The sequence below is a fragment of the Eschscholzia californica genome, unplaced genomic scaffold, assembly GCF_041429995.1.
Source record: "Eschscholzia californica isolate CP2 unplaced genomic scaffold, dmEscCali1.0.p SCAF_2, whole genome shotgun sequence".
NCBI classification, from domain to species: domain Eukaryota; kingdom Viridiplantae; phylum Streptophyta; class Magnoliopsida; order Ranunculales; family Papaveraceae; genus Eschscholzia; species Eschscholzia californica.
The window spans coordinates 53,579,024-53,606,409 of record NW_028238309.1 but is presented as its reverse complement, the minus strand read 5'-3'; the positions used below and the strand labels follow the sequence as shown (position 1 = coordinate 53,606,409).

Here is a 27,386-nt window from a genome sequence, read left to right as displayed (position 1 = left end):
TGGGTGAAGATAACTCTCAAAATTTGATTATTGTAGGCATTGCCTTTAAATAAACATGGTCATATATAATTGACCAAGTCATAAGTGGAAAATACATTATCTATAACAAACTTAGGCATTGCTTATAAAATTTCTCTAACTAACTAAATTTCGATCAAAATATGTGAGCATATAAAATTGAGAAAAAGTTTTAAATGTTACTCTCCTTTTTTTTGGTTGAAAGTTTTAAATGTTACTCCATCTATCGATATATCTCTATTCTCTACCCGAATTCAACCAAGGAGTATACGAGGAGTTATAAGGTAACCCTAAATAGAAGTAGGTAAGGTAGAAAGAACCCAAAATTCATAGTAAATAAATACATTATTGTATGCGGTAAATAAGTAACGAACTTCTCCTTTATTAGAACCTTTGAGTTAGATCCGCTCTCTCTCTCTCTCTCTCTCTCTCTCTCTCTCTCTCTCTACGCGTTTCTCATAATATCGTCCCCACTCTCACTCACTCACAACCTCTTTCTCTCTCTAGGTTCAAGCTTCTTCTTCCTCATAACTCCATTAAGAAAGAATCTAGGGTTTCTTTTCTGGTTGCTGTTGTTGTTGTTTTACTCAGATTACTCATCTGAACGTCTCTAATCAACACTCTCGATCCAAATCCTTTAAGGATCTCTGAATCTCACTTGAAACAAGTAAGTTTTTAAACTTCATTTTACTAACACTACCTGAAAATTGCTTGTTTATTGTAGTAGATCTCAGTTGTTGTTTTAGTTCTCCTGGTTTGAAGTTATTGTTTATACTTAAATTGTTATGATTTAATGGAGTTTTCCTAGTTTTAATGCTAGATCTGATTGAATTTTGCCTCCTGTTTATATAAAGAATGTTGTTTTCTCTCAGATCTATTAACTTTATGTCGTTGAAGAATGATTCGAGCTTGTTTATTTAAGTGTTTCAATCTTTGAATTCTCAAGAACAGAAAAATTTGAGAAAACGAGTCGACCAAAAAAACTTATGTTTTAAGTTTATGATGTTTTGTTTCTGTGAACCGACACTGGATTCTTAACGTTTTAGTCTATTTCTTTGTCATCAATCTCTTGTACAATGGCTTACTTCAGATCTCACTGCTTTACTAACAAGTACTTCAATGCTAATTTGAAGCTAAATGGACCTGAGGCAGGCTCATTATTTGTCATAAAAATTGTTTGTGTTCGTCCATAGTTTTTGGATTTCGTGAGAACTGCATAATTGGCGTTCATCTGAATTGGATAAAAGCAAGGAATGAAATTTCGGTTTCAATCGAAAATTCGGGTAGACATGGAAACGGAAATTTTCTGTTAGGACCACCGTAAAACTTCAAAATGAAGTCCTTGATAAAAGAGGAACTTGCTTTTTCTTCTTTCAAGGTGTGGGCTGATCATATTTTATCTCATTTGGCTCATCCTACTAGTTTATTCCATGGGGAGTTTAGTGTGTTATTTTGAATATAGTGCACTTACTTGACTTTCGATATAAAACAATAGTACAATTTATTTCATTGTGAAAGTTTTTCATGTTGTTAGTATTTGATAAATTTCTATTTGCTGAACTTGAAATTTTGTATGCTTGAGGTATGACTCAACATACTGCCTTTTTCCGTTAAAATGGTGCTTAGGTTCGCTTTCGGTATCATAGCATATATATGATGTTTACTCTGAAAGGTGCAGAAGAACCTAAGAAAGCATTATCAATCTAAGTTCTTACTATCTAGTTATTTCTATGATAGTTACTCTCTGTTTGCTATTTGAAGTTTTCTGAATCCAATGTAATCTAGATGTCTTTTATGCGGTTAAAGTTGTTTTTTTACACTTCGCTTGATTCAGATCTGTGCCTTACCTTGTGCCTTGGGCGATCCAGTGTTACTTGCGCCCTGTGTCCTTAACTACATGTGACCTGCTTAGGCAGGCCCCAGAGAGAAACTATTGGAGTTTTAAGATTGGGTGGGGAAATAGTTGGCATTTAATTGATTTAACTTTCTTGTGGTTTTCTAACTTAATGCAGCAGATGGTGTTTCACTTGTGATCTTTGGACTGTTAAATTGGAGCTAGACCAAAAAGTTTATTTGAGAAGATTTTGACCCCAGAATGACGAGGGGAAGAGCCGATGGTTCTCAGAAGAAGAAATTGATCACTTTATTTAGTGTTTTGGCCGTTCTTGGTTTTGTATTTGTATATTACAATGGATCATTTTTTGGTTCTCAAGTGCAACATGGTGCATCATCTTTGCGAAAGATTGGATCATCTTACTTGGGTGGTGAAGAAGATGCTGATGTCAGCAGCAAACCAGATGAACCTTCCCTTAAGTTTGGGCAGGATGATGGAGACAATGATTTGGTGCCGAAAAGCTTTCCTGTGAGTTTAGGCATAACTAAGCTTAAGTGATGTTATACCTTTCCTTTTTTCTTCTTAGAAGTTGGCTTATAAGTGCTTTATCTCCAATTCTGCTTTTCAAGGTTTGTGACGATCGACATTCGGAGATAATTCCCTGCTTAGACAGACACCTTATATACCAGATGAGGCTAAAACTGGATTTATCTTTAATGGAGCACTATGAGAGACACTGCCCGATGCCCGAAAGGCGCTTTAATTGCTTGATTCCTCCGCCACCAGGCTACAAGGTGATGTCCGTTTAATTTTTAATCATAAAGTGAAGCTGGATAGGTTCCACGACTTTCCACTGCCTCTCCTGTGTTTAAGGTTATCTTTACCAGTTTATTATTCTTAATAGGTTCCAATCAAGTGGCCAAGAAGTAGAGACGAAGTATGGCAGGCTAATATACCTCACACTCACCTGGCAAGTGAGAAGTCTGACCAGAACTGGATGGTTGTCAAAGGTGAAAAGATTGTATTTCCAGGGGGAGGCACTCATTTTCATTATGGAGCTGGCAAATATATTTCTTCGCTTGCCAATGTAAGATTTCAATTCTATAATTTTTTATACTAGTCAGCGACTCACTTAAATTGTCGGACTCGACATTTCATTCTTCTGTGAGGTGTATCCTGAAAATAGAAAAATAGAAGGAAAAATGCAGAGCTCCATTCTATTGTGAGATGCTTTTGCAAAAAAACTTTTATCATCTGTCGAAGATGGCTTACAACTGTTCTCACCAATCCATAGTCAGAATAACTTTGTACCTTCATATATAATGTGATCTGATATGAACCACCCACAGATTTTTTTGCATTTTTTTGGATGATGTAGGTAAACAATAATTTTTTGTTTTTTGTTGACAGATGCTCAACTTTTCAAACGACAATTTAAATAATGAGGGAAATATCCGAACAGTTCTAGATGTAGGATGTGGTGTAGCAAGTTTTGGAGCCTATCTTCTTTCTTCCAATATCGTAGCAATGTCTTTGGCACCCAATGATGTGCACCAGAACCAGATCCAATTCGCTCTTGAGAGAGGAATTCCGGCTTATCTTGGTGTTTTAGGAACGAAAAGACTCCCTTACCCTAGCAGATCTTTTGAGCTTGCTCACTGTTCTCGTTGTCGTATTGATTGGCTTCAAAGGGATGGGATCCTTCTTCTTGAGCTCGATAGGTTGCTAAGACCAGGAGGTTATTTTGCCTACTCATCTCCAGAGGCATATGCACAGGATGAGGAAGATCTTAGAATATGGAGAGAAATGAGTGCTCTTGTAGAGCGAATGTGTTGGAAAATTGCTGTTAAAAGAAACCAAACCGTCATTTGGGTCAAACCTGTGACTAATGACTGTTACTTGGAGAGGGAGCCTGGTACCCAGCCTCCTCTTTGCAGATCTGATGATGATCCTGATGCTGCATGGGGCGTGACCATGGAAGCTTGCATCACACCTTACTCTGAACGTGAGTACCCCTTTATCGTATTAACTCTGTCATGATAATCAAAATTTATCCCTTTCATGTCAGTAACTCTTCAGACAAACACCTTTTCTAGTCTTAACTCCTAATATTTTAATAACATTATCTGTTCTTGGTCTTGGTCATGTTCTCTTGTTTAGTTTGCTCATGCCTGTTTAACTTTTGATTTGTCCCTTTCCTGTACATATAATGATACTAATCCTATTTACAAACATAGTAAATCAGAAGTCGAGAGTAGACTAATTGAGTTCAATGCTTGAATTATCAGAGCAACACCAAACCAAGGGAAGTGGTTTGGCTGCATGGCCAGCTAGGTTAACTGCTCCTCCTCCCCGTCTTGCTGATTTTGGCTACTCGAAGGACATATTTGCAAAGGACACTGTAAGTCATAGAAACTCTTCCTTATGTACATGTAAATGGTTTATAAACCTAGAATTCTTTTATTGGTAAAAATGTTAACAAAGAAACAAATTTGGTACAGGAAATTTGGCAACAAAGGGTTGAAAGTTATTGGAATCTTTTGAGTCCAAAGATTAAACCAAACACTATCAGGAACATAATGGACATGAAGGCAAACTTGGGATCATTTGCAGCTGCTTTGAAAGAAAAGGATGTTTGGGTGATGAATGTTGTGCCAGAAGACGGACCAAACACACTCAAGTTAATATATGACAGAGGCCTCATAGGCAGTGTTCATAACTGGTGAGTAAAATCATATCTTTTCTCTTCGTTAAGTAAATCTGAATTCCTCCGACAGTTCGACTGCCTAACTAAACTGCATATTGAGCATGCTGAAGTTTCTCATATCTTCACTCTGAAAAAAGTGAATTTGAGCACAAGATTGTGGCTCTAATATTATCTTGTTGGTGTGTCCTCTTGCTTGGACCCACTTTGATCTTCTGATGATTGTAGCTTTAGTGTATGTTGTTTGAGGCGCTAGGCTAGGCTAGGCTCACCTCCTCGCCTCGCTGCCTGGCGTCATGGCCCAACACAACATTAAAGATGAAACATGAAAAGAGCAAGATAAAGATAGATACCCCTTGGTCGCCTGGGCGATGCCTTCGTAAACGTTAGCATGTTGAAATCATTAACCATGAGGATTGTTTAATTGAAGCTAAAGATACTAGATAGAACATTAGTTGGACAAGAAAAAGTTGTTGAGTGTTTATTAAAATCTAATACATGAAAAGAAAACTAAATGGTGGTTTGATTTTTCTATTGACAGGTGTGAAGCCTACTCGACCTACCCCCGAACTTACGATCTTCTTCACGCTTGGACTATCTTCTCCGACATCGAGAAAAAAGGATGCAGTGCTGAAGATCTTCTACTCGAGATGGATCGAATACTCCGTCCTACTGGTTTCATTATTATTAGAGACAAGAAACCAGTGGTTGAGTACATTAAGAAATATCTATCAGCTTTGCATTGGGACACTGTTGGAACTGCTGAAGCAGATTCAAGTTCAGACCAGGATGAAGATGAAGTTGTGTTTGTGATCCGAAAGAAAATATGGCTCACAACTTCAACCATAAATTCCGAGTAGTCTGATTCTACGGGTTCATTATTTTCCTCTCTCTATTCTTTCGGGTAGCCTCTTCGATCTCTTTCTTATGGTATTATAACTTACGCAGTCCCTCACTCAAAGAAGTATTGGCCGTAGGAGAAGATAACCTATTCTGGTATTCTTCACTTATTTATCGGCTTCTTTTTTTGTTTTTATTTTTGTAAGGTTATTAAGTCTTATTTTTTCGTTGAATGGATGTTTATTCAGCTTATCAAGAGGTGATCAGGGAAAATGTAATATAAATGTTGGCTGGATTAAACTTGGGAAAAGGAATGTTATGTTAGAATGCATTTTAATTACATTTCTCATTGATGTCTGATGGCGTTTCAAGTCCAAAAGGTAAGCAACAAATTTGAATTCTAGGTCAAAAGATTGGGGTCCAAATTATCCTAGAACCCACTTAGAACCAATAATGGGTTCCAAGTCCAAAAGGTAAGCAACAAATTGGTTTTAAGTCTAAAACAAAATCCCAAAGGTGGTCAAAACCTTGTATGTTCTTGTTTTCAGGTTTCCAGCTGGGCACGAACAGTCCTATAATTTCAAATTTTAGAGATAAGTCAGAGCCTTCGAATCACAACTATTGAAGATAAGTTTGAGACTATAAATCTCAACCATTGTAGACAAATTTAGGAGATGTAGTGCTGGATTTTCACGCAGTTCTCTGATTTGTCTCATTCATAGTTTCATAGACGGATCCTAGACTCTGAAGTGATTTGTCTCATTCATAGTTTCATAGACGGATCCTAGACTCTGAATTGATTTGTCTCATTCATAGTTTCATAGACGGATCCTAGACTCTGAATAAAGACAGTGTGCACAAGAATTCTCTTTGTACAGCACACTATAATTATGGGAATAAAATCTATCTATAGATAACCGCGTGAGACGATAAAAATGGTTGTTGGCGTTCTAGTTAGTTAAGGTGTCTCTCTAAGGATCTTCCCATCATTTCCTATCGGTTGGACCTCCTTCGTGTTTATTGTAATCAGAAAAGAAAATCTCCATGTTACTCGAACTTTTTGACAAACTGACCAAGATATGACCACTTAAACTCACTGAAACCAAGTCAGGATATTTCAAATTTCTTGATACCCTACTACAACAAATCAATAAGTGGTAGGTTTTTGTAAATCTGATTTATGACTTCCAAACTTTCACACAACATGACGCAACTAAGGAAGCTGTTGGTTGCAACTTTTTCTATTTTCCGTCGCTTCTGGTACCATAATTGCTGAAGAGAAGGAAGTTGCTGAATAAAACCTTGAGGAGTCTGTGGTCTAACGGTTGGTCTCTCCAGTAATATGAGACAATATTGCTCTAGTATCTTTCGACTCAATTTTATTTTTGTGATTTGTAAATAACATCAAACTCATTTATCTTTTCTGAATTAGTACATTATCAAGTATAAGAACTCCCTCTAAAATAAAAGGGTTTTCCTATGGGTGACCAATATTCTGGTTAAATACAAATCAACCTGTAAAGTGCATAATTTATTCTATAGAATCAATCAATTAAAGTGAAGATCACATATACTAATCTCATTACTAAATAATATCCTCAGTTGAAAGAAACACCAAAATATTGCTGACTCGCTGCATTGAAATCGTCAGTTAGATCGAGCAGCACTTCATGGACATCAGTCAAAGCCAACACAAACTTCAATCAGTCCAGAATCTGGATCACAAGCACATGTTCGCTTTCTACATCTGCACATAACAAGTTGTGGTGAGAAAACATTCCTCCGAGCAAATTTTTGCAGTCGGTGAGGAAACATAAAGGGTTTCCTCCTTTGATTAAGATTGTTTTTAATCCTATGTTTCATGGAGACCGAGTTTCAGTTGTTTCTGCCATTAAAGGCAGCCATGTGTCACACATGATGTGTGTCAAACATTCGTAGACACTTAATGGGGTATACTCCCATGAACAAAAATGAGATTTTGTACTTTTATATCTGAGTATAACTGCATATTACTATAAAAATCCAGATCATGGTTGTGTTTGTTTCTTTCCCTTTGTCTGAGTCTGACTCGTAGAATCTGAATTGTTTAAATCAAATGGACCTAAAACCAACCTAAATCAGCTATTCAGACAAGTCAGATTTCAGATCGGACTTGAAAAAATCACAGACTGCCTGTGTATTATGTAAAAGTTCAGTTTAAGAGTAAAACAGAAGGAGAAGGAAATTGTAACATTAACAAAGCACGTAACAAGAAGACACCAGACTATTTTTTTTGTAGTTACATAGGTTTAGAGAGTGAAAGCACGAAACTTCCTTTTCTGTTTATAAATGCAATATTAGGCATGCATTTTGATCTCTCCTAAGAATGAACCTCTATATAATCTGAACCATGTAATTTTGGACAAGTCTCTCACTAATCATTTTGGGAAGGCCAAGCTAGCGATACAGTTTACAAGACTAAAAGAACTAACAAAACAAATGTAATTCAAAGAGTAGGTAGTTAGGAACATACCATCACATTGTTCTCAAAAAACCACGGACTTCTATCAGGAAGCTATACAGATTCTTTCTGAATTTCTGGTAGTTCATCCTGTCGAGAGAAGAAGAAAGTTGGTTTGAGCTCGTAAGAGCCTCCAATGCATTCCGCAGCCTTGATTGCAGAGCAGAATTTGGCTGTCTCTCAATTAACTCATGTCCTAATCTCTGCAGAAGTATATTCAATAACAATCTTATTGAAGTAATCTTGTTTTATTCCATATCTCGAGGTGTATCGAGAGAAAAAAAAAGTTCCAGTTAAAAAGACTACCTACACCTGATTCTAGGTTTATGACAACTTCGGAGTAGAAAAATCTTGAACTATCTCATAGGAATCATTATTAAGCAATCAAACGAGTTTTAAGAACTTCGTGACGAGTACCTGGTATACGCCTTGTTCACAAAGGATCAGTGGCAAAAGAGCATCTGCTGCTGAGCCAACAAGTTCGGTGCTGAATTCACCGATCAGAAGTTAAAATTAGCAATTTAGCACTAGATAAAACAGAATACCCGTTACGAAATAATAACTTTTGAATTCTCCTTTATAGTTATCAATGTAGGTTTATGCACCTGTAATCCTCAAAGATGAGCAACTGCAGCAACAACTGAAGGAAGCGACTTAAGACGCCTTCCTGCATATTACCATTTGGATCTTTACGACCTGAAGCATATACACCTAACCCTGGTTTACCTGAATGTATCTCCTTGTAGTGAAAAGAGGCAAGAGCTTTCAGTGCTCCCAAGCACATAGTAACAACTTCTACATCCTGCACCAGCGGAACCAAATGCGGTAAGCCACAACAAATACAGAAAAATTTCTAACATCTAGCGAACGCCCAGCAGGCCTTCTGTCTAGATTGAGGCAGAACTATTTCTAGAAGCGTTCAAGTACATGGTTTCCCCTGTAAATAGGTCTTACAGGATTTGACAAAAGCTAGAGTTTAGGGTTTAGAGAAATACATTGGAGTATTATAATTAGATTCTGAAAGAAGATTATAGAGTTCATGAATGAAGTATTTATTTAGTGATTGTTCATTGACTTTCCTTTTTCTCAAGAATGTGGACATTTATTTATTGTAATAGGAAAACTAGATATTATTACCATATGTGAACCACTGTATCAGGCATTAGCTCACACGTTCACATCAAAAAGACTCATGGCCAACCATAAAGTTCGACGCATCACATGTCTTTATCAATAGCTTAGGTGAAGAGTTTCCATATCCTAATATCTTGTCATCATGTAACTTCACTATAAATACTTGATTAGATTCCTTTTTAGTTTAGGATGCTCATCTCAATTTCTTTTTAAATTTAATGGATTTTAGTATGGTATTTAGGAGGCTAGAACTTGCTATCTTAGAGCTATTTTATGTCTTTGTGGATTTTGGAGCCTTTGCAATGGAGTAATAACTTATAAGGAGCTCCTAGTACCAAACTAGGTAGTTTAGGTTATTATAACTCCATCATAAAGACTCAAATGCCAGCATTGAGGCGGCCACCCCCATTGTCAAAGAAATACGCATCGAGGCGGTAAATCACTTCTTTAAACATTGATTGTATGATGTTTAATAATGAGTTGAATCCACTGTCCATTGACCCGTTCACATAACAGCTGACCAGTTCACACCTTCGATTGGCTTCCTCATGGGCAAATCTGGTTGGACTTGGCCAATTCAGATCGGAACAATATGGTTAGTAAAACCATAATGCAAATGTAGGCAAAATGCAGATAAAAGTTTATTTACCAAGTTGATGCTTTAACAATACGACCAAAACTACTACAACCATATGTTACATAAAGCATTAAAACATCACCAAAAAATAGTTAGGAGGAATTAGGATGAATAAAGATATAAAAACATGCCTGTTGGCGAAGACCGAAGTCGAGAGTTCCGATTAGATGAGTGAAGGCAGAGTCGTTTAAGTGTGCAACCTTTTCAGGATATACCTCCAACATATGAGAAAGCAACGCAAAGAACTGCATATAGAAAGAAAAAATAAGAATTTTTTCACCTAAAAGAAGATGTTTCATTTATCAGGATGGACAAAGAAGCTTACATCATGACAAAGTTTGGGATACTTCAACAAGTCCAAGGATATCAGAGGAGTCACTATGTGTAAACCCAAGTATATGATCTGCATCGTGTGATGGTAAATTGGTAATGTAGTTAGAGCTTAGAGTTACTTCCGAACACATGCTTGAAAAGAAAAGAGAAATACAAGAATACCTGGCCAATGTCAGGATGCTCTGCTTCATTAGAATCTGACGAGAAATCGACCTGCATTATTATTGTGAATTACATCTCAACAGTTTTTATCAGAAATTATAGTAATATGATAAAGTTGAGTAAATAACATTGCCTACCATATCCTTGGAACATAGACTTGTCAGCAGTTGTAGTAACGCTCTTAAATCCTTATACTTGTCTGTTTGTGCCTCACTTAGCAAGCTGCTGGATAAACTCAAAGATATCTGAGAAGACATAGGACTATAGTATAAGCAAGGCATTAACAATCCATTTCAATACAAAGTCGGGTCAGTGGAGAGATAAATATTTCGTGGAAATATCTCGTTTCACATGGAAATAATTAGAACTTCGCACAAATGGGGGAAATAATATATATTTATATATAAGTTCCATTTTTGTGCTTCATCAATAAATATTTCGTGTGCTTCGTCGATATATTTCTTCATTTCAGACTTTCAGTTATTCCCGCTGAAATCTATACAGAAGCAAAATATAAGTGAAATTTCATATCTGTCGAGCATGAAATGGAATTGTTTTGATATTTTTGGTGGAAATCCGTCAACATTCATTACCATGACTGCATGAGTATAAGGAAAGAATATCAACATAAAAGGTTGCACATGACAAAGTTATGTCCAGTTGCATGTAATTGTTTCCCAAGTTACATGCACCTTCTTGGTTTTCAAACCTCTTTATCTTTAATCAGACAGCCGCTTCAGCCGAGTAGATGTCTAAATCAATCCCCAACTAGGTTGTACTTGGTGTTTTTTCTTTTATTCTCCGTCATAAGAAACTGTCCTATGAAAGAGTGGGGTAACACCCATGAATTCCAAGCAAATCAGCAACTACATTGTTTCCCATTCCTTATAGATGGACAATTGAAAGAGTCATCTAAGGGATGATGAAATAATGGTGTACTATTACGAGTGGGTCATCAACATAATTATGTGATAACGTTCTGTTTGAATTTAATTTATTAGACTCGAGTTGTTTTGAGACATTTTATGGTAATTCATTATTAGAAGGATATATTTAAGCAATTGGGATTGGCCAATATCCCGAAGTAACTTGGGGATCGGATAGGGATCCAGTAAGCCCGAGTGATGCTGGACTTTAGTTTAATATATCAGAGTAGAGACTAAAACAATATCATATGTAATATATGTGTATATGTAATGATTGTATGATACACATAGATGTCTATAAAATTTAAACTAGTTAGTGAAAACTCAGCTGAGTTACTTGGCTCAGTGGGGATCTGGGATCAATTCAGGGGATCAACAATTTGGTTAAAACTCCTCGGGCCAAATTGTATTCTATCAAAAAGGATCCAACAACTTGTTGAGGATTCAACTCCCTAATGAAGTTTTTACGGGTTTGGAAGAGTAAGGTTCGCACACATATTTTGCACTTAAATTGCATGGGTTTGCAGAAGCTCGCACAGGGAACCCAAGCTTTAAAAAAATTAAAGATGGAGCCCAAGTATAAGAAAAATATTTTCATGTCTTCCTAACCAAAACCAACACCAAGTTTGGTCTTCGGCTCAATTTTCTGCTATATATATTGTATATGTATAGACTCATGGAAAAATGAACATGGACCCCAAGTCTAACAAAATTAGACTCATGTCTTGTTAACCAAAACCAACACGAAGTTTGGTCTTTGGCTTATTTTTCTGCTACATATAACAAAATAGCGTGGTCTTTTATCCTTTCTAACTACCGATTCAGATTTGATTTAAGCAAAGTTAGACAGTTGAGATCTATCTATATAACAAATGATTGAGACACTTTCTCAACTTATCTTCAATTGTCCAAATTAAAAGAAAAGATGGACCGAGAAGGGATGGAGGGATGTTGGAGAGATTGGAGGCAAAATGTAGGGACCTATAAAACAAAATATGGTATAGTTAACTTTGTTTATTCATTTCCGCCACCTAAATATGACCACCTCACCAAAATGTCCATCCAAAGATGACCACCTTCCGTAAATGGCCCCTTAAAAAGATACTCGTCAGTTAACTTTAACTCTCTTAACATAACTTCATTTTCTATATTTTTGCTTCTTTTAACTCGCAAACAGAGAAGGGTCAACCGACCATCTGCTGGCGAGGCACTTATCTCTCTTGTTTGTCTTTCTCCCCACCCCCTCTCTCTTCCTTCCCTTTATCTCTACTTTCCTTTTGTCTCTTACTCATGCAAAGGGGAGAGAGATGAAGAACAGAGAGAAATTACTCGGTCTATATTAATAGCTTATTTCTCTTGAACATCATGTGATCGTGCACGCTCCCATAATGCACTAAAGAGATATTATATACGCAAATGTAAAACTTGCTTGACACCGCTAAATGCTCATTAGTGTAATGTGCAAAATAAAACTGCATGTGCCCTACAGCCACGGGTTACACCTAGTATACATATATACATATACACACATATATATGTATGTATATACATACGAGTTTAACAACATATTTTGCTGAAGCAATCAAATAAGTGGTTAGTAATTAAATATCCTATATTCACATCTGCTTTATTGTTGGACAATTCCTTATTGCCTTTCGTGTCCCTCTTTTACTTATATGAGTACAGGCTGTGATTTGAAATACGATTTGGTATGAGAAGAACCTAAAACATATGGAACTTTACCTTGCCAATATTGTGAGAAGAGTAAAGTTGAAGCAATCGCATGCAGAACTCTACAACCACTGCTGTCTCTTTTAACTCCAGGAAGATAACTAGCCCATCCACCCAACCAACGATGAATTTAAGTAGCATGTAAACAACTGCAGACTAAACAGCACATTAGGATTAGCATGGGTGAATGAACTTCTTGGGAGTGTCTAATGTTTCATGGGAGCACATAGTCATGGAAAATTCAAGCAGATGTTGTGTACCTCATGCTTGTAAATTTCAAGAAGAACAAGGACAGAGTTCATCACGGAGAGACCCAACTCATATATTGCCTTCTGAAATCTTGGTTGAGTGGCCCTGGCTGCTCCTCTAAGCCGCTCTAGCAAACAACTGACCTACACTTGTTGATTATTACAAAATCGACGCTAGCTCTTTAAAAGAGGGCAAAAGAGATCAATATTAGGTGTCCTTACCATGAGAATAGCATCTGGTTGTTGAGCAATTGCTTTGAGATTACTCTTACTCGATATATCTACTAGGTATGCTGTCATCTGTCCCATTAGATCTCTTACATACCTATAAGAATATGACATAATGGTTAAGCCATCAGGGAATCTGAATCAGAATCACAACTAATAAGTTAATAAACTAAATATATGTAGGAGTAGCTCACTGATTGGATGCCTCTGAACTTCTCATGCCAGAAGCAGCACGAACAAGAGCTTCTGCAAGTGAACGCTGAAAGAAGTAACAACGACATCAAATACGGAAGAGTAAGATTATACAAAGAACTGTACTAGATTTAACCAAGGCATAAAATTTCGGTTTTGGTGGAAAGTTCTGTCAGTCCCGAAAGGGAAATATTTTGGTTAGTGTGGAAATTTTACAAATCCATGGAAATGATAGAAATGAAATACGATGCGATTGTATATAACAATTAACAAGATTATTAGACCGTAATGAAGCATAAAAATGATCTATATAACAGATTAACATAATCTACTAGAGTGAGTGTATTAAAAATTACACAGTTACGTTCGGGGGTAAATTGAATAAGTTCTTGACAATAACACCCAAAAGATAACATTTTTACTGATAATAGTTAATAGTTAACAAACTCTGTTAGTTTGAGAAGGAATCGTCAATTACACAGTTATACCAGGGGTGTTACTAAGACAAAATCAATTTAGGCAGTAAAGTCAGGAATAAATCATTCAAATAGATTTGAAAAACATTAAAAACTTAACATAAAAATCAAGAGATATCTATGAGAAATGAAGATGAAGAGATCATGTTGGTGGAAATTTCGAAATTTTCCATCATGTCGGTGGGAACTATGTAGGAAATAGTTGTAAGTGTGATTTTGTGCACTTAATCTAAATTTAGGAAATATTTCGCGTCATTTGCTACTCGAACAACATAGCTCCTAACAGCAACTACAAAAGTAGATAAGATACGAGTACTACTTTAAAAAATAAATCTAATTGGAAAGGGAAACGTTCTTATTCCTATCTATTAACTAAAAATAATAAGTAAACAAAATAAAATACAGTAAATAACTAAAACACCTAAAATGGGGTGCATCAAGCAGAGTGGCGCGCATAATAGGAAAATTGTTTACATCAATAACAGCCGAAACAGTGAGTTATAGAAATATCAAGTTCTTACTTGGTTACGACTATTAAGTGAGAACAAGCTCTTCTCGTTTGCAAATGCTTTCGCCAAGCTGCACCAAGAATCCTGCACAAAAGAACAGAAAGCTCTAGTTGCAGCAATAATTGTATAAGGTTCAACATCATCGAAATAAAGACACAGTAAGTCCTTATTGATTCCAAAACAATCGACGTTATCAGTGAGCATCATGCCAGAATAACTGACAGATTCAAGCGCATTATCAGAAGATGTGCAGTTAGATTTAAATGTGTGCCATGGATCGGCATTCTAACATATACTGTATCCTAATGGATGTCAGGATTGTCATTCAAAAAGCAGACAAATGACATAAGGTGAAGCGATACGTTAGGCACCACAAACTTGAAGGATTTTACAATAGAGGCAAATCAAAACTCACCAACGTAACAAGGTGAGCACAGACATTTTTTCTTCGCACAAGGGCAGGAAGAAGATGATAACAAGTAAGTGCCTGCCAAAGGAAAAGATTAGCACCAGACACACTGAAACCAGTAACTTACATAGAAATCAACAATAAGACAGTCAGTTAGAATTCGAGATGTCTTTGATATGTAAACCAAAAGTGTGTCCCCATGACCATCTGCTAATGCATTGCAGGTGCGTCCTTGGGGCCTACAGGGGATCAGGGTTTAAAGGTATTTCAAATTTTCAATAGTTACTATTAGAATAAAGATAAGCAGCTGTTTTGTAGTATTCATCTTGCTATTATCTTATTTAGTATTGTAGATTTCTAGTTATACAGAAATTTGGGATGAGATAGATTTAAATTACAGACTTTAAGTCTGGTTAAGCGATTGGACTCTGTAAAGCTAATTTTGAGGTGCCTGCTGATTATAATGCGTACAGATATGTATTTTACTTTGGAGTAGACAAAACTGAAGTCAAGGATTGAAATTTTGGTTAACATGGAATGGAAATATTTCCTTGACAAGGCATTGTTAAGACAGACTTTGTTAAATGACGCTTTCGATGGAAACTTCGGTAGGCGTGGAAATGGAAATATTTCGGTCATTTCGACCAAAATAATTCGAAATGTAATTCCTTGACTTAAGTTGCCGATTACATTTATATTTATCGTTATTTATGCTCTTCTACTTATCTATCTTTCTAGTTGTTAGCCTTACTTCTGGTTCTAGTACAACTTAAATATTTCCTCTATTTCTACACTATTTGCACTTTATACACCCGCAAGTGATCTCCCCTTAATCATAGGCCTTCGCTTAGCAAAAACAAATCTCCTATTATCAACATGGGTGGCTCCCCTTAACCATGTTAGAGCTCCACTTATCAAATAGAGTTAATGACTGGAACAAACGTCCCATCACCCCCCGTCTTTTAGTATAAATAAATTCTCATGGTAAATCTTGTGGCGCTGTTATCCTCACATGAAGGCCCACACAGAAACAGGCTGCTGTTGGTGAGGATGATGTATTCACAACAGAGATCATATTCAGCATGGAACTAGCATTATTACAAAGATTGGAGATACAGATTCATGGCGCTTTCAGGAAAATGCATAAGTTTTGCCTTGTGACCGAATCATGTATGCTCCTGTAAACAGATGAGCATCTAATAGATCCTACTATTAAAACGGGCAAAAATAGTATAGCTTTTACTTTTTAATCGTGCCATACCTGTAGATCATTCTCTCCAGGATACGAAGTAAGCGTTGTCATGGAAACACGAAGAAAAATATCAAGAATGAGTTTTCCTTGTTCATGCTCCCCACAAAAGTTAAATAAGGCCTTCCTCGAAAGTTGTGATCCATCTTGATACTCACTGTTAATTGAATTACAGTTTTTTCCTTTTCCGCTTTCAAGTGGCATTAAATATGTATCAGACCATCTTGAGAGGAACCATACAATCGCCTGAGAGAATCATCATTCAAATAAACAAAGCATAGACACATTAAGAATAATGAAGAGACAAGATTAATAGATTATACAGGCAATATCATAACACATAGCAGAAGCCTATACTGAAAAAAAATGAATGCGATGGCATACCTCCATAAGTCTAGGGCTGAAAAATGCTGCTCTAATTTCTGGATCTAAGCTCTGCTCCGCAAACTTTATAATGGAGCTGCAACATTAATAGAGAAATCAATATGGTGAACACGGTTATGAGAGAAACCCATGCTGCACTAGAAATAAAAAGGTAGAAGCTTGATGGTGAGACCAGTTAACAAGTTCTGGTTAAGGGTTTTGCAGTTACACTTAGAGAGTGCTAAATTAGTTAAAACTCAACTAGCTGGTAATAGATGAAAGACAAACAACTGTAAGAAGAAATAGTGCTTGCATAACCATATGAGTAACCCAAAAAGACCAGCCAACCAGGCAAATTCTGAAGAACGGAATGTTGCTGGAATAATAGACGGAACTTAGTTAACTAACTAATTGGTGATGCCTCAAAATATGCATTGCAGGTGGACAGAAATAATTCAAAGGAGGTTCTGGTGCTCTGTCAATATTGTCATCTTAGGACGAGAGATTTCACATGAGTCATTTGAGTAAATGTTGGAAGCTTACCCAGAAAGTACTACCACAGGATGGTGATCAGCATCTACAACGTTCACAAAACAAGCTTGCAGTGCGTCTGGAACCTGGATATTAAATCAGCTAGGCATCACTACAATTCAAATTCATGCAAAATGATTTTTTTTTTTACCAGAACTCGGGAAATAATTCCAGAACGGATGTAAGAAACACTAGCACAATATAAGCACATGAAATTACAGTAGTATGTTTAATTTTAAGCCAAAAAGAAGAATTTCATTTCTCAGTAACTCAGTCAGTCTGAGTCAAGTATTATCCAAGTAATGAAATTTCGGTTTTGGTGGAAAGACCCGTCATTTCTGTTGAAATATTTCGAAATTTAATTCCTTGATCAGGCATTGTCAAGAGAAATTAAATAAACGTCAATTTTAGTGGAAATTACAGTAGCCATGGAAATGGAAATATTTCGGACGAGCCGAAATATTGCGAAATTTAATTCCTTGTTATTATTAAGCATATATGGGTTCCCAGAGGAGCAAATATTTTACAACCATGGAGCATCCATTAAAAGTTTTCAGTAAACTTGCTCTTAAAATTAGCTAAAAGTTTTCTGCAAATGCATGAAAATTACAACTAAAATATGAATCCTCAATTTGGGATACCGAAGTATTCTGTATATGAGCCTGCCATTCATCCTTTACTTGTTCTGAGAATTTGCAAGAGCTTTATTGGAGGACCCGAAAGGACAAAACATACAAGACAAATATTTCTTCCAGTCTACCATCACAGTAAGTCAGTAAGCAAGAGGCTAGTTTAAACCCCCCCTGATTCACAATTGATGTTATATCATCTGAGATTCTGAGTATTGCAAACTTAATTGCTAAAAGACCTGGAAGCTAAACTCCGCTACTTCTCTAAAGGTGAGAGACCAAAATGCCTATGGTTGTCTTTGTGCAAAAAATGAGAGAAGATAAGCACATAACCTACCAAGGGTGTCTCTCCCTCTCCTGAATCTGCTAAAACATGCCCGATAATCAGTAAGAGTGAATAAAGCTCTTCCAATGTAGCAGTTGGATCAGCTACGCCTCTACCCTACAATATGATATAAATGAGGAAACAGATGAGTAAGGGTAACATGTACAGATCATTAAATCCTCATTTCCATTTAACCACCTTTTTTCTTGGAGGAAACATAAGAACCTATAAACCTATTCCAGCATGCTTGATGCTTGAAGGGAGTATTAGCTTCTAATCACTGGCTACTTTAGGATAATAATTAGAAGCTTTATTGTTTAAACGGGACTCTAGTTTAGATCAGAATTACTTGTCAACTTTCTATCATTTTAGGATTTTGTAATTGTTGTCAGTATTTATCTAAAACTGTGATAACTAACTAGTCTTAGATTATACCTATAAAGATTCCTAACTCCTAAGGGTATACATATCCTAGATAACAACATTCTAGGAGTCTTAATAAATTCAAGAGGCTCTTTGGTGGAGTAATCTACATAAGGAGCTTCCATTAGGAATTTTGAATTAGATTCCATGAATATATATTTTTTGTTCAAGGTATTCGAAAAATTATGAGTTTCGACTGTGAAGTTTGAGAATTCTAGTTCTGTTTTATATTTTATTATAGAGACCGTAAACTTCTCATTGAAGCTTCTAGCAAATGCAGTTTCATCCGTATCTCGTCCTCTTTTTGTTACTTATAGTACGTTGGGGTCTATTATATATTTCAACTTGGTCGTCTTAACTGCTACCGTAAGGCCTATGGCTCTTATCAGCTTTTATCTAGTATGTCACTTGGCTACCCACAGTCCGATTAAGTGATTACCTTAAACTCTAGAAAGAGAATGACAACTGAATTTGCTTTAGCCTTCATAAAGTTTTTACTATCAATTACAACTATCAGTAGGCTTTGCTGGGCTTCTTTCTATACCAAGTTACGACAAAGAGGAAAAGAACCATTCTGAAAACTCTCTCAAGATTCTCAACTCCTGCTCGTGATCACCTCGAAGACAAATGAAAAGGAGAAAAGGCAACAGAACTCGAAATTGTGTAAACAACAAAAGAAAAGCATATAAATAAAACAGAAAGAACCTGATGGAGTACAGCAACGCGCTCAGAAAACAACATTGTGAGTAAAGGAATTGTATCCTCAGGCGATGCCCTTGCAATAAGAGCATAAGCACTTAATCTCTCATCCATTGCTGAAAATAAGGAATGAAACATGTAACCCATATAAAGGGAAAATGAGAAAACTATGCAAACATAGGAGAATAAGTACTGATTAGCCATGAGAGGTGGATGATATACCAGAAATAGAAGCTCGAAGGTAGTCACAGACATCCTCCTCGTCAAAAGCCGAAAGAGCAGCAACTGTATCACAAACTCTAAGCCTATTACAATATGTAAAATAGCTACTTGTGAAGAGGAAACAACAAACTCTAGGGAGTAGAGCTACTTAATAACAAAACTGCCGGCAGTAAAAAAGGAGTAGAAGAAACAAATGCCACAAGACAATCCAAGTATGTCAATCTAGAGTTTGAAGTTACCCTTTAGTTCAGATTCTACAATCAACTTGAAAACAGTGGAAGCTGCATTTATTCCTTCTGGTGGAAGCGCGGTAACACCGGAAGTGTTTGCTGGCTGCTGCACAGATTGGTACAAATTCTTTTTAGTACGATTGAACGTATTGGACTAATAATAAATAAAAGAGAAGCTCTAGAAAGAACCATGTCACTCTTCCTCAACAGTAAGTATATTTTGTAGTCTAATACTATGTATGAAAGAATCAAAGAATATGTAGACTTTTAAAGACGTGCTCAAAATCTCATGATTTGGCATGCAGATTAGGACATAATCTGGTACATATGCAGAAAGAGAGCTAATGTTCATTCTGAATAAAATTATGGATTGATGTAAAGTGAGAAAGACATGTATACCATTGCCTTCAAAACGATTCTAATGCAAGAGTGAATATATCTTCCACCCAACTTACCACCAAAGAAAAGAAAGGGTCTTAGCTATACTACCTGAAGAAGCGCTGTCCAGATATCCAATAAGATATCGCGCGCCACCCAACTCCATGTTTCCTCGTCGGTGTTACTAGCTACACGAGCTTTTAAAACTTCACAAGTCAAGGCAGATAACAGGCTAAGAGTGCCAAAAGGCCTGAACAGTAGGGGCAAAGATCAACTGTTACTATAATTCATCATCAGATATAAAAAGGGCATTACATAAAAGCAGACTAAATTCATGTGGTAGAGAATTTGACCTTATAGATTTCATTAGCTTGTCAAAAACCAACGGAGTATTTAAAGTTGCTATAGAAAGCAATGCACGACATCCATCGAGCAATTCACTGAACCAAATAGGAAGATAGTTAAGTGTATTAAGTTGACATTAAACATAACTTAAAAAAAATGTTTCCTCGAAACAACCTTTCAGTTTTCCCACTTTCAATCGCCATTGATATAGCATCAGGAGGATCGATCCATTCGACAATCCCGGAAACCATCTGCAGCAAGTGATGCTCTTGCACTTGACCATTATCTAAATATTAAAAAATACATAAATAAATTGGTGGACAAAGTGAAACCAGCTCATACATAGCCTGCCTATGGCTATTGGCTGCTAAGTACTTAAGTGTTCAACAGCAAGGCATATAATCTATTGAAAATATTCGTGGAAACAATGTTATTTAAGCGAGTTTCGAATTTCATCGCCATGAAAGTGGAGTGTACCTTCTATAGGACAACCTCATTCTAAACCTACCAGAGAGAACTTGAGTCCAAAGATGACGACAAGCGGACATGTTTGTAGAGACAAACTCCTGTTGTGGCTCATCCTTTTTCTCTTAATACAACAAAACATACAATGCTGTCTTGCAACTCTTACAGGTGCACTTCGTCTTTTCTACATGAAGTTGTCAAAACCTCTACTATGAGAAACATCTTTCCGCCAAAGGTGGTTCCTCACATGGTTACTGTCAATGCAAGGTAATTCACAATGGGTGCTATTCATTACTACCATTATTCCAATGCATGACATTCATCGTCCAAATCTATTTCTAACATACAGCCTCTTCTTTGACTTATTGTCATCTAACTCATAACCTCTCAAATCATAATATAACATAGGCGGGGCTAGTCATCCAGATATCGCAGAAGTACTGCCGCAGTTTCGTCTAATAAACTATGCTAAGAATACAATTACGTAATATAAGAAACTTTTATCATCTTTGAGAGTTACCAAGACAAGGAATGTTTGTCAGACACAAATTAACCAGTTGGAGTGAAGAAAGGAAGTGAGTAAGCCACTAAGACTTACCAGATGGAAATATGGTCCCTGTCAAGGAGCACAACTGAACTATAAGCTTTCGAGCAGATACAGCAAGAGGGGAGTCAAGCCACTGCCTATCACATGAAAACTTTTGTCGCAGTGTCCCATATAAGCGCATGAGCCAATTAATATGAACACTTGATACCAATACATCACGCCAAGTTGGCCCGGGCTAGACTCATGGAAAAGAGTGGAGTATCAGATCAAACAATAATTATAAAAGATAGGACATGGATATGAAAGAAATTAAATAGCTTACCTTTACTAGGACACACTCAGATTTCTTAAGAAATGCTGAATCATCTCTACCCGATGAGAAGACGTTTATTCTACGATTTGCACCATCAACCGCATTCTTGTTATATTGAAAATCCCAATTCAGAATTTGACACATGAGATGTAGAGCCGCAGAACAAACTTTAGTTTCAGGTACAGTGGAAGCACATTCAACTATTTTGTTTGTGACACTTAATGCAGCATCTTGCGCCCAGCAGTAGAATTTCTGCCTTGAGAAAAGAGCACATTAAATATGCATGCATGTATAACCAATGACCACAATACAGAAGGTATACCAACAGTACTAGTATCAAACAAGAAATCTGTTTGGATTAGGTAAGGATTAAAAATAACAACTGAAACTTGAGAAGAACCTTCAAATAGTCAAGCTCCAGTGACGCGCGACATTGCTCATGAAACTCCCTCGGGAGGCCCATAACAGATGATGTAGAAGGTGAAAATTCTGATACCTGAAACAACAGACATTATCCTAAAGCTGGGACAAGTTTGGAAAAGGAAAAACCACTCCCGCAGACACTAAAAAGAAAAGGCTGACTCTGCATCTTTTTTATATAATATATACCATGGACTCCAAGAAATTGATTCCAGTGTACTGTGCAGCCACACCATGAACACCAAGCACAGCCTGATTTACCTGTAATTATAAGTTTAAACCGTGAGCTGCTTCTTCAGGTTTAAGAATGTATCCAAACTGTTCTCTGGAAGAATGAGGATGTGAATACTAGGAACAAGGTCTTCATGTAATGTATGCTTGTACGTCAATACCTTAAACAGATATTCTAGTTTCAAATCTACACCTCACCTTAATTAGATCAGATGTTATGCTCCAACTGAGTACATGCATAACTAGAGATATATGACTATGACAAATAAGGATATCAAAGGACCACCAGAATGAGATCATTAACGAAAGCTACGCTAGAGATTCTATATTTGTAGTCTGTATTTGCATCACAAATCACAGCATAATGCTCATACATTGACATGGAATATAACCAAAGCTCGTAATGATGTACATGCCACAAATTTATACCTCGGATAGGAACGCCTCTTTCTCAGGCCCCGCGAAATCTAACCTGCATAAAGAACACATAAATATTAGAGAACATTGGTTCTGACTTATACCTGATTGGAGATAGATTATATCATACTGGGTCAAATCTGAGCTAATAATGTAAAATAAACCTATAGAGAAGAATATGATGCACAAATAGAATAAAAAAGATGGTTGATTTTACAAAGGATCTAACTATTTGGATATTCCCGTGCCCACTTAGGATAATTATTGTAGTGTGGTCATTTATCATACATTTTGGAGTTATCATTAAATTTTAGGATTTAAGTTATAAGAGTCAATCCGATGATCCAATCACTGGCTAACATGAGCTTTCCAATTAAATGAGTGATAATCATCGTAAATTTTCAGTTTAATTGAGATGTCAAAGCAATAAGACAGTAAAGTACTACAAATTTCAGCTACTATGTTCCATATTTAAGTATTTAATTTTTAAAATATTTAGACTCCATTTCCAGTTTCGCATGTTGTACCTCATCCCAGCATTAAAATACTTAAATTTCACTAAACAAATGAAGAACTTTTTTCCTCCCTCAACCATCTTTGTCAAGATTTCTCGTTTCATTTGCATGCCAAGATATATTAGACAAACAACAATTTGTAATATTGTATCATGGTTGAAGCCGAACAAAATGAAAACAGATTATAGGACAAACAACAACAGGTACACACAGTACTGTAAGGAATATTGAGAAACATTATCTATTTAAAAAAAAAAAAGGTTGTGTATGGTACTACCAAAGCAATAGACTGCTGATACTCAATATCTGTACAAAATCATTATAACAATAGATGCATTCCACGCATGAAGATTGGATTAAATTGGAATATATTGCATTTGTAGTTATTTACCAGCCTCTTTTCAAAAATTGAGCTGCCACTGCTGAAACCTTTGCTTGAACATAGCCATCAGCAGATCCCGCATGTTGCATAACAAATCGCAAGCAAAACCTACGAAGAGAGAGGGGGGAACAAATATGACCAGAGAAAAAACAAGTAAAACGGAAAGAGACTAAGGAGAACATGTATGTGTAACATACTTCTTATAGTTAGCTAAGGATGGAAATACTCAAAAAGACAACGATAAGAGGTTAAAGAAGAAAATACAATCAAATATACAGAACTTTATATGTATAAGCCTACCCTATCAAGCCTTTCTTATCGTCATCTGAAAGAAATCCCCATTCTTTAATCGCTACATCCCTAAGAGCTGAAGCAGCCTGAAACCTTGCAATTGCCACTTGAGAGTTTTCTGGATAAAAGTAAGAATTACCATCATGAACAAATGCTAGAAATTCAACTAAAGAGCGTTAATTACAAAAATGAACACACTGTAAATCACATAAAATATACGCAATAATCACTGGTTACAAAGTTGGTAAGAAACTGTTCATATGTTTTCCTTGTACGACTTGGTTTAATTAGTTCAGTTGGTTGTATGAAGCTGATAAAGAAAACACATTTGAGAAACTCACTTTTAAGGGATAATAGGACAAGCTCGCCAAGGATGATCATATAATTCAACTATTAGCCAGCTAATATTATACATTTATAAGATATACTGAGTAGCAAAGCATCACACATTGACTTACCAAGAATAAATTGGCATGTTTGATATGGCTGGGGAGATTGACGTAGAGATAAAATAGTTGCCTCCGCCAGTGCTGGATTGATATGCATCTGGTAGAACATAGGGGAACAAAAATATTATGTAAGATGCCACAATAAGATGAACAAAATGAACAAAAGAATTTATTATCTAGGAAAGTGGTTCTTGACCAAGCAACCAGAAAAAAGTAACAAAGCACAATAAATACACAACGAAATATAATAGATAAAGAGATAAGAACCATGTGTTAAAATTCAGTAGATGTGTATGCCTCGAGGTCCACCTCAAGGCGATTCGATCTATTTTCACCTCGAGGGATACGCATCTACAGCAAAAAAACATACAAGTATTGATTATATGCAACAAATAAGTAAGAACATTTATATTTATTGTTTGTTAAATACTCAACTCTTTGTATTATCATAGCTAAGTGAAAGGGACTATATTAAGTTATCTTTATATAAATGTGATATCATTTTTCTTTTAAAAGAAATAGCGTATGACTTTTACCCGTCAAGGTGGGAAAACGTTAATCTAAACATTGGATTAGAATGTGAAAAAAAATATCGAAACATTTAATATTTAGTAGATCCGGGACACCTAGCAACTACAAGGGGATTATTACTTCGCCGAAGCCATTATCATTTCACTAAAAAAACGTAGATTTCTTCCCTTTTCAATTCCCCTTAGCTATTGATGCCTTAAGTTTTTGTAGAAAACCCTAAATGGACAAATTTAATAGAAAGTGCCAGTATTTATAAACACTTGAACTATGCAGTTTATGAATTCAACTCTTAATAGCCGAATTCAAAAATTTTAATGGTTCAAATGAATTCAACTTCCACCTTCATCACAAGTGTTACCTCACTATCTGGTTCTCTTTATTCTTCTCCAATTACTCAATACTATACAAAATTACCTCAATTGCTCTAATACGTGAATTTGTTTTAATCAAAAAGCTATTAAACATCAAACCTACCGATTTACATCAAATAACCTAACAAAATAACAGTTTTTTTCGTAATCTGATAATGCTTATAAACTGATTCTATAAACATGATATATATTGACATTCATTTCGCACTTCTCGTAATAATCACTAATCTTCGTATAAACACTAAATATTTTGTTTTTGATTAACTTTAAACGATTTGATCAATCTAGAACAAGGTAATTGAAAATGAAAAGATTGAAGGAAAGACAATCGAGAAGAAGGAATTATAAATTTAACCTGAATCGAAGTGCAAGCTTGTTCGATTACTTGCATGGTGGAGTGAAAATGAGATAAATCATTGGATCCTACTTGAGAAGATCCTTGCATCTTCTTCTTCTTCTTATTCGGATATGAAGAACTGAAGATTGGTAATGACTCGTTTTACTAGAACTGGAGAAAATCTAGGGGCAGAGTTCGGAGTAGAGAGAATTTATCTCAGAGAGAGAGAGAGAGAGAGAGGGAGAGGGTTCGCGGCTTCTTTTTAGCAGGGAAAAGTGTGCGGAACTTCATTTTTAGACATGATTTTCTATAGGCGCCCCTTATATCTTAAAAGCACCCTGAGGGTTCTATAGATACCCGCCTAAATGGTTGTCGCGCAAGGAAAGAATGTGATAACCAGGAATAGCAATTCTATTATGAGAATCTAGGGAGAATCTAGGGATATTATAATGGGATTCTCGAGCGCAATAGTTGGTCATGTTTACTTGATTTGATATGAGATAGAATGGGTAGAAATTAATTTTGTTCGTGTAATATTTGATTGATGATTCTAGTGGAAAGAGGACATTAAATCCACCCACTCATGGGTTTGAGATTCTCTTTTTAAAAAGAATCGCATTCTTCCTCGTAATGCATATTTTGAGTGACCATTTGAGATCCTCAAAAGAAATCTCAAATATTGAGTTTATTCTTGGAAATCTCAACATTAAATGATGTCACGTCATTTTGAGATCCAAATTGAGTCTTACATTGGATAGAATTTTTTATAAAAGAAAATCAAAAAATCTTAGGTGACGCTTTGAATTTTACAATTTGAGGGTTGCATTGGAGATGCTCTAATATCTTAAAAGCATCGTGAGATTCTATTGATATTCGTCTAAATGGTTGTCATGATAAGGAAAGAACGTGATCACCAGGAATGGCCATTCTATAATGAGAATCTAGTGATACTATAATGGGGTTGGGATTCTAGAGCGCAATAGTTGATCACATTATTTTTTTTTTCTTTTGTTGAAGAATTGATCACATTACTTGATTTAATATGAGATAAAATGGGTAGAAATTAATTTTGTTCTTTTATTATTTGATTGATGATTATAGTGGAAAGAGGACCGTTAATCCACCCACTCATGGGTTTGAGATGTTGAGTGGTTTTGGGCCTCTCTCACCCCCAAAAGCAACTAGATTTCAAGCCCGCTTTCCTTTATGGTGACTTGGAGGAAGATGTGTATATGGAACAACCAACACGGTTTGAAGTTAAAGGTAAGGAACACTTGGTCTGTAAGTTAGAGAAAATTATTACTGGGCCGAGACTTGTTATTACCCGGGCTCGGATACTAGTGTTGGGTGGTTTTGAGCCTCTATCACCCCAAGAGCTGGCTTTTGGGGTGAGAAAGGCTCAAAACCACCCAACACTGGTATTAGAGCCCGGGTAATAACAAGTTCCGACCCAATAACTATTGATTTCTGTTCTGTTAAGGAACAGAACAAATTTCTGTTTCGAACAGAACATAACAGATCTATGTTCTGTTCCGAACAGAACAGACCTACATTTCTTGTTATATGTTTAGAGAGAGAGAGAGGGATATGAGAGAGGAAGAAAGAGGAAATTTAAAAAAAAAATTAAAGAGAGGTGAGAGAAATTATTTTTTTTAGGTTTGAAGGTCCCTGCTCGGAAAAATGATCGGTCGGCGACCTTCACCGGAGAAGACAATGAGTTGGCTAGATGAGGTGGCAGAGAGAGGTTATGAAATGGAGGAGAGAGAAACGTTGAATGGTTAACGGTGTTATAACGGAATCTCAAAAAGGGGGCCATATGAGTATTTTTGCTAATCTAGGGGG

General features: G+C 36.2%; 2 protein-coding genes across 8 annotated transcripts; one reads left to right on the top strand and one right to left on the bottom strand.

The window, feature by feature from the left end:
* Positions 1 to 93: 93 nt before the first annotated feature.
* Positions 94 to 5,753, top strand: LOC147559023 (putative methyltransferase PMT3). 4 transcript variants are annotated; one of them, XM_086660800.1, is made up of 8 exons: positions 94 to 685; positions 2,031 to 2,380; positions 2,482 to 2,646; positions 2,757 to 2,939; positions 3,263 to 3,857; positions 4,141 to 4,253; positions 4,354 to 4,574; positions 5,098 to 5,753. In XM_086660800.1, the coding sequence occupies exons 2-8, from the start codon at positions 2,114 to 2,116 to the stop codon at positions 5,414 to 5,416; spliced, it is 1,863 nt and encodes a 620-aa protein (XP_086516926.1). In that variant the 5' UTR covers positions 94 to 685; positions 2,031 to 2,113; the 3' UTR covers positions 5,417 to 5,753. The 4 variants fall into 4 exon arrangements, with proteins under 4 accessions (XP_086516926.1, XP_086516927.1, XP_086516929.1 ...); XM_086660801.1 differs by having other exon boundaries at positions 138 to 685; positions 2,034 to 2,380; XM_086660803.1 differs by having other exon boundaries at positions 203 to 1,460; positions 1,553 to 2,380.
* A 1,020-nt stretch (positions 5,754 to 6,773) lies between these two features.
* LOC147559022 (exportin-4 protein) lies at positions 6,774 to 25,883 on the bottom strand. Of its 4 annotated transcripts, none has more exons than XM_086660796.1 (33): positions 25,563 to 25,883; positions 24,315 to 24,402; positions 23,866 to 23,974; positions 23,575 to 23,673; positions 22,681 to 22,723; positions 22,210 to 22,281; positions 22,001 to 22,096; positions 21,610 to 21,852; positions 21,339 to 21,522; positions 20,450 to 20,561; positions 20,284 to 20,370; positions 20,042 to 20,180; positions 19,562 to 19,658; positions 19,323 to 19,385; positions 19,107 to 19,216; positions 17,991 to 18,095; positions 17,037 to 17,110; positions 16,515 to 16,590; positions 16,143 to 16,376; positions 14,888 to 14,959; positions 14,485 to 14,556; positions 13,490 to 13,554; positions 13,290 to 13,392; positions 13,080 to 13,211; positions 12,832 to 12,975; positions 10,300 to 10,407; positions 10,163 to 10,213; positions 9,993 to 10,070; positions 9,799 to 9,912; positions 8,502 to 8,698; positions 8,314 to 8,383; positions 7,909 to 8,099; positions 6,774 to 7,143 (listed from the first exon to the last, which is right to left on the bottom strand). In XM_086660796.1, exons 1-32 carry the CDS (start codon positions 25,650 to 25,652, stop codon positions 7,911 to 7,913), a joined length of 3,516 nt encoding a protein of 1,171 aa, XP_086516922.1. In that variant the 5' UTR covers positions 25,653 to 25,883; the 3' UTR covers positions 6,774 to 7,143; positions 7,909 to 7,910. The 4 variants fall into 4 exon arrangements, with proteins under 4 accessions (XP_086516922.1, XP_086516923.1, XP_086516924.1 ...); XM_086660797.1 differs by having other exon boundaries at positions 19,562 to 19,655; positions 25,563 to 25,866; XM_086660798.1 differs by lacking the exon at positions 25,563 to 25,883 and adding an exon at positions 24,573 to 25,522.
* Between the last annotated feature and the right edge of the window lie 1,503 nt (positions 25,884 to 27,386).